Source organism: Chrysemys picta, chromosome 22 (genome assembly GCF_011386835.1).
Source record: "Chrysemys picta bellii isolate R12L10 chromosome 22, ASM1138683v2, whole genome shotgun sequence".
Lineage (NCBI taxonomy): Eukaryota > Metazoa > Chordata > Testudines > Emydidae > Chrysemys > Chrysemys picta.
Window position 1 is genome coordinate 7,604,875 of NC_088812.1, and position 15,693 is coordinate 7,620,567.

The following is a 15,693-nucleotide window of genomic DNA, read 5'->3' on the forward strand; positions in this document are numbered from 1 at the left end:
GTGGGTAGCTTTGAGAAGGTCTCAGAGGAAGTAAAAGTTGTTAAGGAATTGAGGCATCCCTATAACCAAGTGGCTGTGTGGGGCCAACTTGTTGGGGAGACAATGGTGTTGGAACAGGAATGTCTCCTTTCTGATTCTTTAAATGAGCAGTTTGTGCTTCAGGGTTTGAGGACAGATTTGGTTACTGATGTGTCAGAGCAGAGTAGTTTTATGGCTAAATGCTTGAGGATGCGGGGGAGAGGAAGCAAACTCTCACCCGCAGACTCTTTGGATTTGTGTGGTATGTCTTTAAGACAGAGTCCAGCCTTGGAGATGATAGCAGTTACGAATATGAAAACTGGTGGACTGGCTCTGGTCTGGGGTAGTGCAAATTACTTGCCTGGCTGGGAAAGGAAGGACTTGCTAATAGCTGTTAGCAAAGAGGGCCCACCCCATCAGCCAGTGAATTCTGTTAAGCAAGAGAAATCAGGGTTTGATCCTGCAGGACAAGGAGGAAAGAGAAAACTGAATTTTGCAAAGGGAAGCCACAGGTTAACCCTAAAATGCCCAAACTCCAATGGTATTGAGCCAAAGGTGTGGCATGACAAACATGACTGTAGATGGACACTTGCAATGAACTTGTTGTTATTGCTAAATTTTGTAATTAATGTGTTGCTATTGCCACAAACTGTAAAAATATACAATGTGCCTAATCTTTTGGAAAATTCCTTGAACATGTTAAAAGGAATACATGAAAACACACGTTATGTTAAAAGGCCTTGTTACACTGGGGTTTCACAGGTAATGCCTATAAACAATATGGGAACTTTTCACAGGGGAAAAGACATTCCAGACCTAATGTGCTGTATGAAAAGGAAGACTGAGGCACACTACCATATTGCTTTCATGGCTAAATGCCAAGATTCCTGGACTATGAAGAACATTAATATCTGCATTTATTCGATGTTAATTGGGTTCCAAACATTGGCCCGAGCTTGTATGGATAAAGTAGCAGTTTTCTTTAGCTCTTGGCAAGATCACATGGCACACACAGGAACCATGCTGCCAGAGCAGATCCAATCCACTATTGTTCTAACTAAGTGTTACCTTGAGTTTGTAAAGAGGTTCAATCATGTGGTTGAACATGATTTTGATAAACCATTTCTGTTATACACTGGTATGGCTTCTAACCCAATACTAGCTCTAGTGAGACAGAACCCAGGATGGGGAGCTCTTGGGATGCAGTCAGTGATGTTTGTGTCATCCCTTCCTGCATCAATTTTGCGTTGGGGGTGTGACGTTATTGACATAAACTGGGACCATATAGATCATTGTTGCAACCAAGGTCCTGTAGTGGCACCCAAATCTTGTATAAAGGGGGTCAAATGGGGTGTCTAGGACAAGGTTATGGTTTACTGGTTATGATTATGCTGTCTATATGTGTGTATCAGTTTTGTAGTCGAAGTTATGAATATTGGCTCTATACTGTCTGTATGGCAAACTTATGCTATGCTTCTGGGTGACATCCCAGACAAGCTGAGATTAGCTCTGCCTAGCCTGCTTGATGGCCCATTAAGGACCATCAGCTATACAATGGACCCATTGAGAGAAGGCAGATACGCCTTGTACCTCAGCAAAGTATGCAGGGACTGGCCCATGTGACTCCAGACTCCATGTTGCTGTAATTTTCCGCAGTAAGAACAAAGAGGTGTTCTGACACCTGGAAAAGACTATATAAGGCTGATGCCTGATCTCCATCTTGTCTTCAATCCTGCTTCTTACCTCTGGAGGAACTTTGCTACAAGCTGAAGCTTTGAACAAAGGACTGAGGACCCATCCCAGCGGGGGATGTATTCCAGAGACTTGATCTGAACCTGCAGTTTATTCCATCGCTGCTGCAAGCCTGAACCAAGAACTTTGCCATTACTGTATGTAATTGATTCCATTTAACCAATTCTAACTCTCATCTCTATCTTTTTCCTTTTATGAATAAACCTTTAGATTTTAGATTCTAAAGGATTGGCAACAGCGTGATTTGTGGGTAAGATCTGATTTATATATTGACCTGGGTCTGGGGCTTGGTCCTTTGGGATCAGGAGAACCTTTTTCTTTTACTGGGGTATTGGTTTTCATAACCATTTGTCCCCATAACGAGTGGTACTGGTGGTAATACTGGGAAACTGGAGTATCTAAGGAGATTGCTTGTGAGACTTGCAGTTAGCCAGTGGGGTGAGACTGAGGTCCTCTTAGTCTGGCTGGTTTGGTTTGCCTTAGAGGTGGAAAAAACCCCAGCCTTGGGCTGTAACTGCCCTATTTGAGCAATTTGTCCTGAGTTGGCACTCTCAGTTGGGTTCCGCCAGAATCGCATTGTCACACAGCCGTGCAATGCCTCACCCAGCAAAACAGTGCTCACCTCCCCCCCTGCCAGGTTAACTCATCTGCCAACTCCCCCCCAAGATAGGAGGCACCCCTCCCACAACCCACAGCCCCCCTCAAACCCTGGAGATATAACCAATCCCCACCCTGACCCCCAGCCAGCCATTTCTCCCAAAGCTCTGGGTCCTGATACAGGAGACAAAGGGCGTCACGGCGCTGCCGACACTTGCGATTTTACCACTGGACTAGTGACAATTGTTGCTTTTCTTAAAGCCCCAGCTTCTGGACTCCTGGGATTGAGGATCTGGGTTCACATTAAAAGTAAGTTTCTAACCCTCCTGATGGCAGAGTGAAGCTCAGAAATGTGACACCCCCCACAGGGCTACGAGACCACAAGGAACACAACGTTCTGATCTCACTATCTTCTTCAAGCCACTCATGATTTTCGAGGGCCTGTCTCAATGCTTCAAGGCTTGGGGCAGCAAGGCTGGAGTTAGTATTACGTGTATTATGGTAGCGCTTAGCCTGGGACTGGGTCCCCACTGTACCAGAAAGATGGCCCCCGGCAAAGAGGAGACAGGCCAGCCCTAAACCGCTACATGGACATTCACAGCCCACATGGCTCCACCTGCTGAGAAAGGCGCTGCCCCCAGCCCCATTTTACAGGTGGCGAAACTGAGGCACTGAGCGACAACTCACCCACTGTCTCAGAGCAAATGGCAGCTGGGAATAGAACCCAGGAGTCCTAGCTCCCAGCCCCATTGGCTCTTTGCTCCATATTATCACCCCCGCCCTTCTCCCCTCCCTCAAATGCAAAAAACAAAGCCACTGATCAAACAAATGCCGGGCACCAATTCTACTGTCACACACACAAGCCACAGCTTGTATTTATTAGCCATACTGCTGTGGCACCACGGCCCCATTGTACCAAGCTCGGCACCTACAAACCTTGGCATCGATTCGAGAGCCAAAGACCCAAACAGACAAGCCAAGTGAAGGACCATTTGCCCCATTTTACTGCAGTGGAAACTGAGGCACAGAGTGATTCAGTGCCAGAGCTGAGAACTGAACCTGGATTTTCCCTGTGCCAGCGTAGCCCCTGAACCACTCGGGCACCTGTGCCACAGCACCTGCCAGCTGGGCTGTGCCACACAGATCTAAGGAGGCATCAAAGATAACAGCAGCTACAGGAGCTCAAACTCCCCCTGGATCCAATCCTGAGCCCATCGCACCAGCAGGACAGCGCCTGCCTCCAACAGGAGCTGAGTTGGAACATGCAGGGCAGGATCCAGCCCCCAGCTGGGGACCCATGTGCCAAACTTGGGCACCTGAAATCTGGCCCCTAAATCCACATCAAGGCTCCTAAGATAGCTGGCTTGGCTGGCTGGTTCTGCCCAGATTCTGCAGGATCTGGGAATGCTCGTTATTAAGTGAATTACGGTAGCAACTCTCAGCCCCGACCAAAATTGAGGCCCTATTGTGCCAGGGGCTGCACAGATCCCAGCCAAGATCGGGGTCCCCTACGAATCGTAGCCTCTTTGTAAGTGAGGCTTCTCATTTCAGGAGCCTAAGTCTGGATTAAGAACAGGAGTACTTGTGGCACCTTATAATATTTATTATGCTCTAATAAATTTGTTAGTCTCTAAGGTGCCACAAGTACTCCTGTTCTTTTTACGGATACACACTAACACGGCTGCTACTCTGAAATAAGTCTGGATTGAAAACCAGACCCGCCAAAGCTCTGGGGAGATGGGTGGGCACAGACCCAGGGCAGCTCTGATGTCTCCCTCTCCCTCCCTCCTTCCCCAGAGGGCGGCTGGACAGGCAGGGCCAAGTAGGGCAAGGAATGCTTCATTTTATTAAACACTTGGCACAACATGGACAGAAATATTTCTGAAAACGAGGCTTCTCTGCTGGCGTCACAGGCGCCCCCCGGGACGTAGGACGCACGGGGTGGGGGAGGGGGGCGGCACTGGGCACCCAACAGGATCTAGCCCTTTGTACAGCCAGCCACTTAGACAAGAACTCACGACCAACACCCCTCCCCCAGCTGTGGGGATAGAACCCAGGAGTCCGGGCCCCCAGCCTCCTTTACTCTAGCCACTGGACCCCACTCCCCTCCCAGAGTTGGGATAGAACCCAGGACTCCTAGGTTTGCTTTTTGCCCTGAAGGCGTCTAAAGCCAGGCAACATAGGCGCCGACTCCGTGGGTACTCCGGGCCTGGAGCACCCACAGGGAAAAATTGGTGGGTGCTGAGCACCCACCGGCAGCTCCTCGACCCACCCCGCCCCGCCTCCGCTCCACCTCCACCTCCCGTGAGCAGGCTGCCGCATCCTTCCTCTCCCCCCTCCCTCCCAGCGCTTGCGCCGCCAAACAGCTGATTCGCGCAAGCCTGGGAGGGAGGAGGAAGGAGGAGGAATGCGGCACGCTTGGGGAAGAGGCGGGGCCAGGGCGGGGATTTGGGGAGGGATCGAATGGGGCAGGGAGGGGGTGGAATCAGGGCAGAGTTGGGGGTGGTGGGGGAGAACACCCACCAACGCCAACAAAAGTTGGCACCTGTGCCAAGCAAATGCTCCTTTAAGTGAAAGACATAAGAACATAAGAACGGTCCTAATGGGTCAGACCAAAGATCCATCTAGCCCAGTATCCTGTCTGCCGACAGTGGCCAGTGCCAGGTGCCCCAGAGGGAATGAACAGAACAGGTAATCACCAAGTGATCCATCCCCTGTTGCCCATTCCCAGCTTCTGTCAAACAGAGGCTAGAGACAGCATCCCTGCCCATCCTGGGTAATAGCCATTGATGGACCTCCATGAATTTATCTAGTTCTTTTTTGAACCTTGTTATGGTCTTGGCCTTCATCACATCCTCTGGCAAGGAGTTCCACAGGTTGACTGTGCATTGTGTGAAGAAATACTTCCTTTTATTTGTTTTCAACCTGCTGCCTATTAATTTCATTTGGTGACCCCTAGTTCTTGTGTTATGAGAAGTAGTAAACAACACTTCCTTATCTACTTTCTCTACACCAGTCATGATTTTATAGACCTCAATCATATCTCCCCTTAGCTGTCTCTTTTCCAAGCTGAAAAGTCCCAGTCTTATTAATCTCTCCTCATATGGAAGCTGAAGACTTCGAAGACTCCAAAGCAAAGGACCCTGACCCACATTCCAACCCGCCCCCTCCCCCTCCAGCCTCCCCTGAACCCCGGGACACCAGGCACCCAGCTCCTGATGCTGCAGCTCCCAGCTCCGAGGTGGATCCCACGCTCCAGCACCACCCACAGCCCAAAGGGGAGACGACTGCGGATGCATCAGTGGCCAGTGGGGGTGGGGAAGGTGACCCTGGAACTTCCCCTGCCCCCAAGGATCAGATCAAGTCTCGATGCAGCTTGGAAGGGGAGTTGACTGCACCCAGGATGATCCGTGATCAGAATAGCTGGGAAGGGTGGGGGGGCATTTGGGGCACCTCCATCTGGGATGCGCTGACACTGCAGGCCAGGGCTAGACTTGGCCTTGTCTCCTATAGGGGCAGGATCAGGCCCAGAGAGGGGCAGAGCCAGGACACATGCAGGCAATTGCATCCAGCCTTCTGTCCTGTCATTAACCACTCAGGACTCGTCTGAGGGTTCAGAGGGGCAGCCCACAGACAACACCAGCACCCCCCAACCCCGCTCTGATAGGGCCTCATACCCAACGATTCCCCCCTGGGAGAAATGCAAAGCCTGATCACCCCAAAAGGGTCCCCAAAAGGCTTTCAAACCTGGTCCCTGTGCCTCTCAATTGCTGGTATAAAGTCCAGTTGATACACCCTGGACAGCACAGTTTACAAACCCCAGGAAATCAGTTTACAAACCCTGCTTCTGTAGCCTGTGGGAACAGGGTCTAGTAGTTAGAGCTGGGGGTGGTGGTGGTTGTCAGGACACCTGGGTTCTATTCCCAGCAGGGAGAGGGGAGTGGCGTCTGGTGGGTTAGAGCAGGGGAGTTGGGATCCAGGACTCCTGGGTTCACTCCCCAGCACCAGAATCATCTTGCCAGGAGCCTAGTAAACCACCTGGCCTCTCTGTCAAAGAAGGATCATCTCTCTCTGGAGTACAAGCCAGGATAGGACAACCTGTGACCCCTCCCCCCAGTAACACGCTGCTCCCCAGGGTGTCAGAGACGAGCCCAGCCCAGCCGGACATAGAGCACAATCCTCTATTGCCCTGGACAGCCCAGCAGATCCCTGCCCCGCCAGACACAAGTATCCTGGTCCCATTCACACCAGCACAGGATCCAGGAGTCACTCCACTGGAGTCACACAAGGGGAAACTTGTGGGAGCAGAATCGGGCCCAGTTGCTCCAGATTTCCAGCAGAGGAGGGGAGAATCAGCCCCCGCCGGCACTGGCTGGGCCCGATCCTGCCTCCCTCGGTCACAGCACTGTAAAGGCAGCGGGTGTGAATGAGCGTCACTCCCCTGGAGCCCAGGCAGCAAAATTCACCAACAGGGGCCCCGCCCCCAGGGATTTACACCACAGTAAGTGGCGTCAGAATCGGGCCCATCCCCCACGGGCCCCAGCTCCGCTCCAGCCCCTGGACTCGGAGCCCAGCCCGCGGGGATCCCAGCTCTACCGGGGGCCGGAGCCCGCCAGCAGCCACGGCGGAGCGACACCGGAGTCACTCCACCAGATTGACACCCGGGGAACAGAGCTTAGCAACGTGCCCGGGAAGCAGGAGCCCGGGCCGAGCACATGGTGGAACCGGGCGGCGGGGCCGGGATTGGGGGCTCACCGAGGGTCAGCAGGCGGCGAGCCGGGTCCATGCTGAGGGGCGAGGGAGTCCAGTGAGCAGCGAGCACCGATTTGCAGCCAAAGGGCAGTGCCCTCGAGCAGGGCTGGCTCTATGGCGGGCGGGGGGCCCCGCCCTGGAAGGCTGGGATCAGAGGGGGGGGAGTTATTCTCTGCTTAGCAGACATGGCTGGGGTTGGCGATCTGGCGGGGGGGAGGACAGCGGGATCTGGGGAGGGAAAGGGAGGGTTGTGTGTGGGCAGATGGGAGGGGGAGAGCTCAGGGGAAGGGGAGCCATGGGGGTGTCAGAAAAAGGGGGCAGCTGACAGGCAGGTCCGGGCAATATTTTAACCAGGGGCTCCCACTAAATGACAGACAGACAGTTTGGGCTGAGTCTCCATCCCAGGGGGGCTCGCGGGGGCGGGGCATGGATTTGGTTCCCCTTTACACAGCTGCCCCCGACCATACAGCGACATAGGGCAATCGGGGCACCCCGGGGGCTGCTACAGCGGGTGTCTGCCCAAGTCCCGAGGTGCAGACGGGTGCAGAAGGAGCCCCCCTTCCTGGGGTTAGCACTGGGAGAGACCAGAGGGAGAGGTGCCTGAGGAACACCTGAAGACGGGATGGTGCAGTGGGCTGGACGGGTGTGCGTGGGGCTGGAGGGTGGTGGGGAAGGCGGGGGGGGGTGAGTGGATAGAGGGGTGTGTAGGGGATTGAGGGAGGTTGGCTGGGAGGGAGGGGTTTGGTGTATATGAGGATATCTGCTTTGGAGACCAACGTGCTGGGCTCCCATCCAATCTGACATACCACAGACACTGTTCTAAACTACTCAGGCCCGGGGGACCCTTCTTTGGACCAGAGACACCCCTACCCCGGACGCATCCCCTGAGATGCCCCCAGGAATGACCCAGCAGGGCCATTACCAGCCCGGCCCCCAGCCCCAAGCTTATCTCCACCCCATGCTACCACTGCTCCTGTCTGTGCTGCCCCCCCATACACCCCTGTTGTCACCCCTCGTGCCCCCTGGAACGCAGCCCCAGCACGGTGCAGAGCCCAGATTAGCAGGGTCGGGCAGCCGGGAGCTGCTTTCCCCCTTGGAGCTCAACAGCTGAAGAGCTGCCGACTTTCCAGCCCAGCTGGGGCCAGATTCAAAGCCCATCCAAGTCCCGGGAACAGCCCCCCAGTGCAGAGACATCCCGGGGCAGATCTGTGCTTGGCTGGGAGCTCACGACCTGCACTCAGTCCCACCATTACCTGTAAATCCCTTCAGCCTTGTGTTGTTAACCCAGGGAACTCCCTGCCACAGGAGAGTGGAAAGACAAGAGCTTCACAGGATTTGGAAAGGGCTGTGATATTGATACGGGGCAATGAGGCTATCCAGTGTGATGCTCTTCGTGAGGAGAGAGGAATGGTAAAGAAGGGACTAGAACCCACGAGTCCTGATGCCAAGTCCCCCTGCTCTAACCACTAGACCGGGGTGGGCAAACTTTTTGGCCCAAGGGCCACATCGGGGTGTGAAACTTTATGGAGGGCTGGGTAGGGAAGGCTGTGCCTCCCCAAACAGCCTGACCCCTGCGCCCCCTAACTGCCCCCCTCAGAACTCCTGACCCATCCAACCCCCCCTGCTTCTTGTCCCCTGACCGCCCCCTCCCGGGACCCTCCACCCCTAACCGCCCCTCCAGGACTCCACGCCCTATCCAACCGTACCCCCGGTTCCCTCCCCTGACCGCCCCCACAACCTCCGCCCCATCCAACTGCACCCTGCTCTCTGTCCTCTGACTGCCCCAGGGACCCCCTGCCCCTTATCCAACCCCCGTCCCTGCCCCCTTACCATGCCGCTCAGAGCAGCAGGAGCTCGCAGCCCCACCGCCCGGCCAGAGCCAGCCGCGCTGCGCGCATGGTGGCGTCACTGGGGGGGAAGGGGGACAGCAGGGGAGGGGCCGGGGGCTAGCCTCCCTAGCTGGGAGCTCAGGGGCCAGGCAGGATGGTCGGGAGTTTGCCCAGCTCTGCACTAGACCTCACTTCCCTCCTAAAGCTGAGACTAGAACCCAGGAGTCCTGACCCCCCAGCCTGCTCTCACCCCACAGGCTGCCTCCTGCTTGGCAGGGTCGTGCCCTTTGGGATGTGGGGGGTGGTTCAGGTCAGCTGCTGAGGCCCCTTGGCTGGAGCCCGGGGGATTGTGTCACTGCGGGGATATCCTGGCCACCCCTTGGGCAGGCACCAGAGACCTCATGGAAACATTGCCCCAGCAGAAACAGGAACCGGCGGGTGAGATCAGCTGGGGGATGGGAGGGGGGAGAATGTCCAGCTGTGGGGTGTCGGGCTGGGATACCAGGGACCTGTGAGTCAGGACTGAGGGGCATCAGCAAAGTTGGGGGACAGGGCTGGGATAGCAGGGGGCTGCGGGTCACAGTCGTCCACCCTAAAATACTCTGCAGTGCTGGGCAGCTCTGGCACAACCCAACCCCCCTTTTAGAACCCCCATCAATAGACCCCAACCCCTGGTACCCCCCAAGTGTACGCTGACCCTCCCACCAACAGCTCAAATACACCCCATCTCCTGCACCCCCACATCCCCCCAGCCCTCTCCCCATGGTATTGGGGGTCAGGCCCCAGCAGCAGGGCTCTCCCCAGCGGGAGGTTAGAGGCCGGGTGCCCGGGGCCCCATGTCCAGTCGGGGGCAGGTTTCCTGATTGCGATTGTCATTCTGTGGAGTTCCTCAAACCCCCTCCTGCCCCAGTCGGCCCCGGGGTTTTTCCAGGGACAGTTTCATGCCAAGGGGATCAGTTTCCCCGGCAGGCCTGGATTCCGGGGGGTGGGGGTGGGAACTGGCGCTGACCCTGCTGCTCCGGAACCAGGCAATAAACCACAAACCAGCCCCGGCCCCAGGGGTTCATGCTTCGCTGGAGCGAGAGAGGCCGACAGTAAAGAGAGACGAGCGCCAAACGCTGCGGCTAGGCCCACGGGCCCGATCCTGAGATGGGCCCCCAGTGATTATGGAGGAGAGGGGACGTGACCAGGGCAGTGGGGGCAGCACCTCCAGCAGCACAGCGCCCCCTGGTGCCAGGCTGGGGTGTGAATGGGGTTGGGGCAGAGACAGGACACTGGGGGCAGCACCCCCAACAGCACAGCGCCCCCTGGTGCCAGGCTGGGGTGTCTATGGGGACAGGGCATAGCCAGGGCATTGGGGGCAGCACCCCCAGCAGCACAGCGCCCCCTGGTGCCAGGTTGGGGTGTGTATGGGGACAGGGCACAGCCAGGGCATTGGGGGCAGCACCCTCAGCAGCACAGCGCCCCCTGGTGCCAGGCTGGGGTGTGTATGGGGACAGGGCACAGCCAGGGCATTGGCGCCAGGCTGGGGATGCAGCTGGACATGTGCCCTGGCTCTCCTGGGATATAAGCTGCGTTGCCATAAGGAAGCGTTTGCGACGACTCCCGAGCTGAACAATGGGCAGGAAAAGTGATAGCGCCGACAAACCAGGCCCCTCCTCACTCGTGGGCTCCTGCTGTCGTTCTGGGGAAGTGGTGGCCCTGGGCCGGCCGCAGTGCAGCCCTCGGACACCCTGGCGCTGGCTCTGGGAGACGCCACTATTGTGCTGGAGCGTGGGCCGGCTCCTTCCTCTCGCACCCATGCTCAGCCCATGTCTGTGCCGCATGGGCAGCTCCTGCCCAGGATCTGGGGGGCGGGGAAACAGGGCATCCCACAAACGGGCCGGGGGGACGCAGTCTTGGGAAATCAGAGCCACAAATTGGATCTATCTACCCGCCCGGAGCAGGGTCTCATTTTGTCCAGCATCTTCTACGTTTCTGGTGCAAATGACAGACGGGAAATAAGGCACATTTTTAACAGTGTGGGGAACGAAGCCTTGGAACAACTTACCAAGGGCCATGGTGGATTCTCCTTTGGTGGCTATATTTAGATCAAGGCTGGATGTTTCTCTAGCAGATCTGCTCCAGTTCCCACAGGAATGAAGCCAGGGAAGTCCTGGGGCCTGCGTTATGCAGGCGGTCGGATGGGATGGTCACACTGGTCCCCTCTGGCTTTAGAACCTATGAACGGTGCTAGGTGCTGTACAAACCCACACCCAGAAATCCAGCCGCCCATCGGCTGTAGATGAAAGGAAGGTGGAGGTTTGTGTGTCCTCAATGCTGCATGTGGTTGTCACATCTCAGCCCCTCAGAGAATCACCAGCGCAGTTTGCAAACCAGGCGATCTTCTAAAGTCAGAACCACTGGGCTCTGTTCATTTGCCATCTGCTTCCCAGTCAGTTTCTAGCCCAAACTGGGTCCTGCACAAAGCATCATGGGGGTGCCCCACTTATCCCAGTGGTCAGAGCCTCTTCCAGGATGTGGGAGACCCAGGTTCTAATCTCCACTCTGCCTGATGCAACACAGGGATCCCAAGTGTTGATGTCACTAGGCCTGGATGAACCAAAGTTCTTCAATGTTTAACTCTAATCGACCTCAAAAGCTAAATGCATGGAATGTGTAAACAGCCAATTATCAGTTACAAACCCACCCCCCCTCCCCGCCCCCATACCAGGTACCAAGCGATAATGATGAGGCTTGCATGTTTCTGGCTGGAGAAGAGGTAATAAACCACGGGTAAACAGGACCAGGTAACAGTTTAGAGGAGTGTTACTAACAAGCTAGACTTATAGCCCCAGAATTATTTAATTGCTCTAATGTATAAACATGCCTTCAGTAGAGAGGGGAAGGGGGAGGGCTTAGTTGTAAAAAGTATAAAGAGAGGAAAACTGTTTTTGCTGGTGTGCTTGATCTGAAACTTGCCTGTCTCCTTGCACCACTTTGAGATCTCAAATAAACTTTGTTTGCTTCTCCACCCTGGTGTGTTTATTGGCGCGAAGCACACTGGGCAACAAACCACGCTGTTGCTGTCCTCGGGCCCTCTGTGCCGGCAACACAAGCAAGCACCTTATGGGATATTCAGAGCTGGGGTGTTCTCACCCTCTCCTCTTGAAGCCGTTCTCCTCTGTAGAAATACTTAAATCTGCATTGGAGCACGGGGACTGGACCTGAGCTAGCAAGTAATTCTCAATCGCAGCCCAGTTTCCCAGAATGCACTGGGACAAACTCCGGCAGCAAAGACAAGGCAGGTGGAAAAGGCTGCTGTGTGGACACCAGCCTGCGTGTTGTTAGAAGGTCAGCTGAGAGAGTCACAGCCAGGGCACAAGGACTGGACACGAACGCGTCTACTGCAAAGCAATAGGCTTAAGGCAGTTGCAGTGTATTGTGCTTGCACATCTATAGTTGCACAGTGCCCTTGGAGCCTAGTGTGGTTGCACTGGTAGCATATTGTGTTTGCACACTTGCACTTTCAGTGTGGTGTGCTTGCACGGCTGTCGTTATACTTGTGAGCTTGCCAGGTTGTTGTACAATTCCACTTTCAGCATAAAGGTGCTTGCATGCTTGCATTTGCGTGCTTGCACAGGTGCGCAATTTTCCTTGCAGCATCATTGTGCACAGTGGTAGTTGCAGTTACACTGGGAGCATTGCGTGCTTGTACGGTTTTAGCTGCACCATTGTACCATTGCACTTGCAACATTGTGCTTTTGTACAGTTGTAGTGGAGCTGTTGCACCTGTAGTGTAGCGTTTGTACAGCTGCACCATTGTACTTGCTCCATTGTGCACTTGCATGGCCGTCGTTTCCCAGTTGTAGTTGTTGTGTAGTGTACTTCCCTGGTTTTAGTTGCACTTGCAGCCGATTGTGCCTGCAAGGTTGTAGTTACGTGGTGGTTGCACTAGACTTTGACAGTTGTCCAGTTGTACTTGCAGCAGATTGTGTTTGCACAGCTGCAGCTACAGCATGCTTGCACGGTTGTCGTCACACAATTGCATTTGTGGCATCGTGTGTTTATACAGTTGTACTTAACCTAGAAGTACAACCTGTTCCCTCAAACCCACGTACCCCGCAGTGGCCCAGGCCAATTCCTCTTTCTTATAGAGCCAATGGGTGCCCAGTGGGGGGAGGCGGGGCACAAGCGGGGCAGGCTGGAAATAGCAGCATTTATAAGGCCGGCACCGGCTGAGGAAGTTGCACCCAGAGCGAGAGAACGCGACAGAGGGAGCAAGTGAGAGACAGCATGACAACAACAGCCTGAGCCATGGGGTTCACGCCTCCGTGGGGCCAGCAACAACCAGGGCTAATGGGAAATAATCACCAAGGCTTAATACTAATCAGATATTATATGTCACCAAGCAAACAGCTCCCCCTAGAGGCCAGGTGGGTCAGGCTCTCTCTGCTCTTGGTGGGAGCTGATCATGAACAGCGCCAGGAGATCAAGTGAGACAAACCCCAAAATCAGGAGATCGGCTCCCAAATCAGGAGATTTTAGTAAAAAAAAAAGATGAGATTGTGGTTTGGGGGTTTGTCTGTTGTTATTTAATGAAATAACTTTCAGTGGATGGGTGAAGAGGGGACGCTCAGGTAGGAGGAGGGAGGTTATTTTACTCTGTATCTGGCACTGGTCTGAGTGCCGCTTAACTAGTGTCCAGCTCTGGTGTCCCCACTTCCAGCCAGAGGCTGATCAATTGGAGAGAGGCCAGAAGGCCCGTGAGGATTCGCAAACCTGCCCTGTAGTGACAGACTCCAGGAGCTCAGTTGGATTAGCAGAGACAGGGAAGGGGTGACTGGGTCAGTCTATAGGGACTGTGATCATGGGCTCTTCAGTCTCGCAGCCAAAGGGCTGGAAGCGAGACTGTCACACTGGAAATCAGCAGGGAGGGTAAATGAACCCGGGACAGCTTCCCCGGGGGCGTGGTGGATTCTCCGCACTGGCCCTTTCCCAATGGAGCCGGGACGTTCTGCTCTCAATGGAGCAGGAGTGAATCCAGGAAGGGCGGGGGCCTGTTCTGCAGCTGGTTGGACTTCGAGGATCACCGTGGGCCCAGCTGCCCTTAGAACATGTCATCTAGAGGGTTTAGGGTGACCAGACGTCCCGATAAAATCGGGACCATCCCGATATTTCGGGGTTTGTCCCGCGTCCCGATATCTGCCGGCAGCGCTGGGTTTTGTTTTTTGCTCCGCCTGCGGGACTGACTGGACTTTTTTTTTTTGCACCCCCCCTTGTGTTCCTCTTTCTTTCTTTCCCTCATCTGGTCACCCTAAGAGGGTTGGAGCAGCGGGGGCTGGGAGTCAGATTCCGCTGGGCAACTGTTGAAGCATCTGCATGCGGCGAGTCCAGGTGCGTGGTGGGTCTCTGCTCACGGGCAGGGCCAGGCCGGGGGCAGGGGGCCGGGTTTTCTCATGTGCAAAGCTGCGGTGTCCGGAAATGGGCTGAGTGCAAGAGAGCTACAACACCGAATCCTGCGGTGGCTAGAGCCCCTGCTGGGAAAGGGGGGGGTTAGAGCAGGACTCGACCCCCCCACTGTCCCCTCGCCCCATGCTGCCTCATGGTGAGTCAAAATGACAAATGGGGTCCTGGCTCTCAGCCCCTCCCAGAGCTGGGGACAGACCCCAGGGGTCCTGGCTCCTAGATCCCCCCTCCCCTCCCAGAGCTGGGGACCGACCCCAGGGGTCCTGGCTCCTAGATCCCCCCTCCCCTCCCAGAGCTGGGGACAGACCCCAGGGGTCCTGGCTCCTAGATCCCCCCTCCCCTCCCAGAGCTGGGGACAGACCCCAGGGCTCCCAGCCCCTCTCTCTGGCTTCTAATTCCTTTTCAGCCCAGCTCTGCCTCATTCCTCTTCTTAAACCCTCCCCCCGCAAACACGGGCAGGAGGCAGTGAGCACTTCCTGGGTGGGGTTTGGCTGTGGGGGCTGGAGCAGGAGGGGAGGGTGGGGGGGCAGGGAAGGGCTGCAGGGCAGAAGGCTCCTGTGCTGTTGTGGAGCCCGGCACAACCCAGCCCCCCCTTACCCTTGTGGTGGTGGAGCTGGAGAAGTCGGAGTTCTTGGCCGGTCTCTTGAGGCCGCCGCAGCTCAGCCACCTGCGGTACTCGTCCCTCACCTGGCAGGAGAGAGGAGAGGGCTGGTCACCCCACGGCGCAGGGGAGCTCGCGGGGGTGGGGCCTCAGCTGTAGGGAGACAAGGGCCCAGAAGTGGCCGGGCAGGAGGGGAGCTCTCAGCTACGCCAGCCCCAGCCCCTCCAAGCAGAGGGCACTGGGGGGAGCTCCCAGTGGGGGGCGCTGTGGGGCAGGAGCGCTGGCTGGTGGGGGGTGTGACGAAGTGGGAATGTTCTTAATGTTTTCTCTGAATACTGTGTGGGTGTCTCAGTTTCCCCTATGCATTTCTCAAGTATCTAGGTGGTGGGATAAGGGGGTGCGATTGTTGCAGAGCCCGAGAGGGCCAGTGTGATGGTGTCTGCACAGAGAGTGGCAGACACCCTGTTTCCTGGGCCCCTCCCCTGCAAAGATGCCAACTGAAGGTGTTGGAGAACAAAGCGATCAGGCGACCTCCTGGCCTGGGAAAGAGACAAAGGGAGAGGAGGGGCTGGGGCGTTTCAGTTTGGAGCTGGCTGGGGAAACGGTGGGAGCCCTGGGGCTGGGGTCTAAGCTCCCTGCCCCCCAAGATGGACCTGACTGAGGGGTCCTGTTCTCTCTACCTACAAGCTCTGTTTT

At 55.8% G+C, this 15,693-nt stretch overlaps 2 protein-coding genes across 2 annotated transcripts in view; both read right to left on the minus strand.

Annotated features, from left to right (window-relative positions):
• Window positions 1-7,219, minus strand: part of LOC101932045 (adhesion G protein-coupled receptor E2-like) — a 42,120-nt gene extending 34,901 nt beyond the window's left edge. Inside the window, exon 1 of the mRNA XM_065576175.1 lies at window positions 7,123-7,219. Coding sequence (XP_065432247.1) covers window positions 7,123-7,153 — 31 coding nt within the window. The 5' untranslated portion in view covers window positions 7,154-7,219. The remainder of the gene's footprint in view (window positions 1-7,122) is intronic.
• A 6,254-nt stretch (window positions 7,220-13,473) lies between these two features.
• LOC122172613 (adhesion G protein-coupled receptor E5-like) overlaps window positions 13,474-15,693 on the minus strand; it is a 78,753-nt gene continuing 76,533 nt past the window's right edge. Inside the window, exons 18-19 of the mRNA XM_065576164.1 lie at window positions 14,994-15,083; window positions 13,474-14,464 (exon numbers count right to left, since the gene is read on the minus strand). Coding sequence (XP_065432236.1) covers window positions 14,456-14,464; window positions 14,994-15,083 — 99 coding nt within the window. The 3' untranslated portion in view covers window positions 13,474-14,455. The remainder of the gene's footprint in view (window positions 14,465-14,993; window positions 15,084-15,693) is intronic.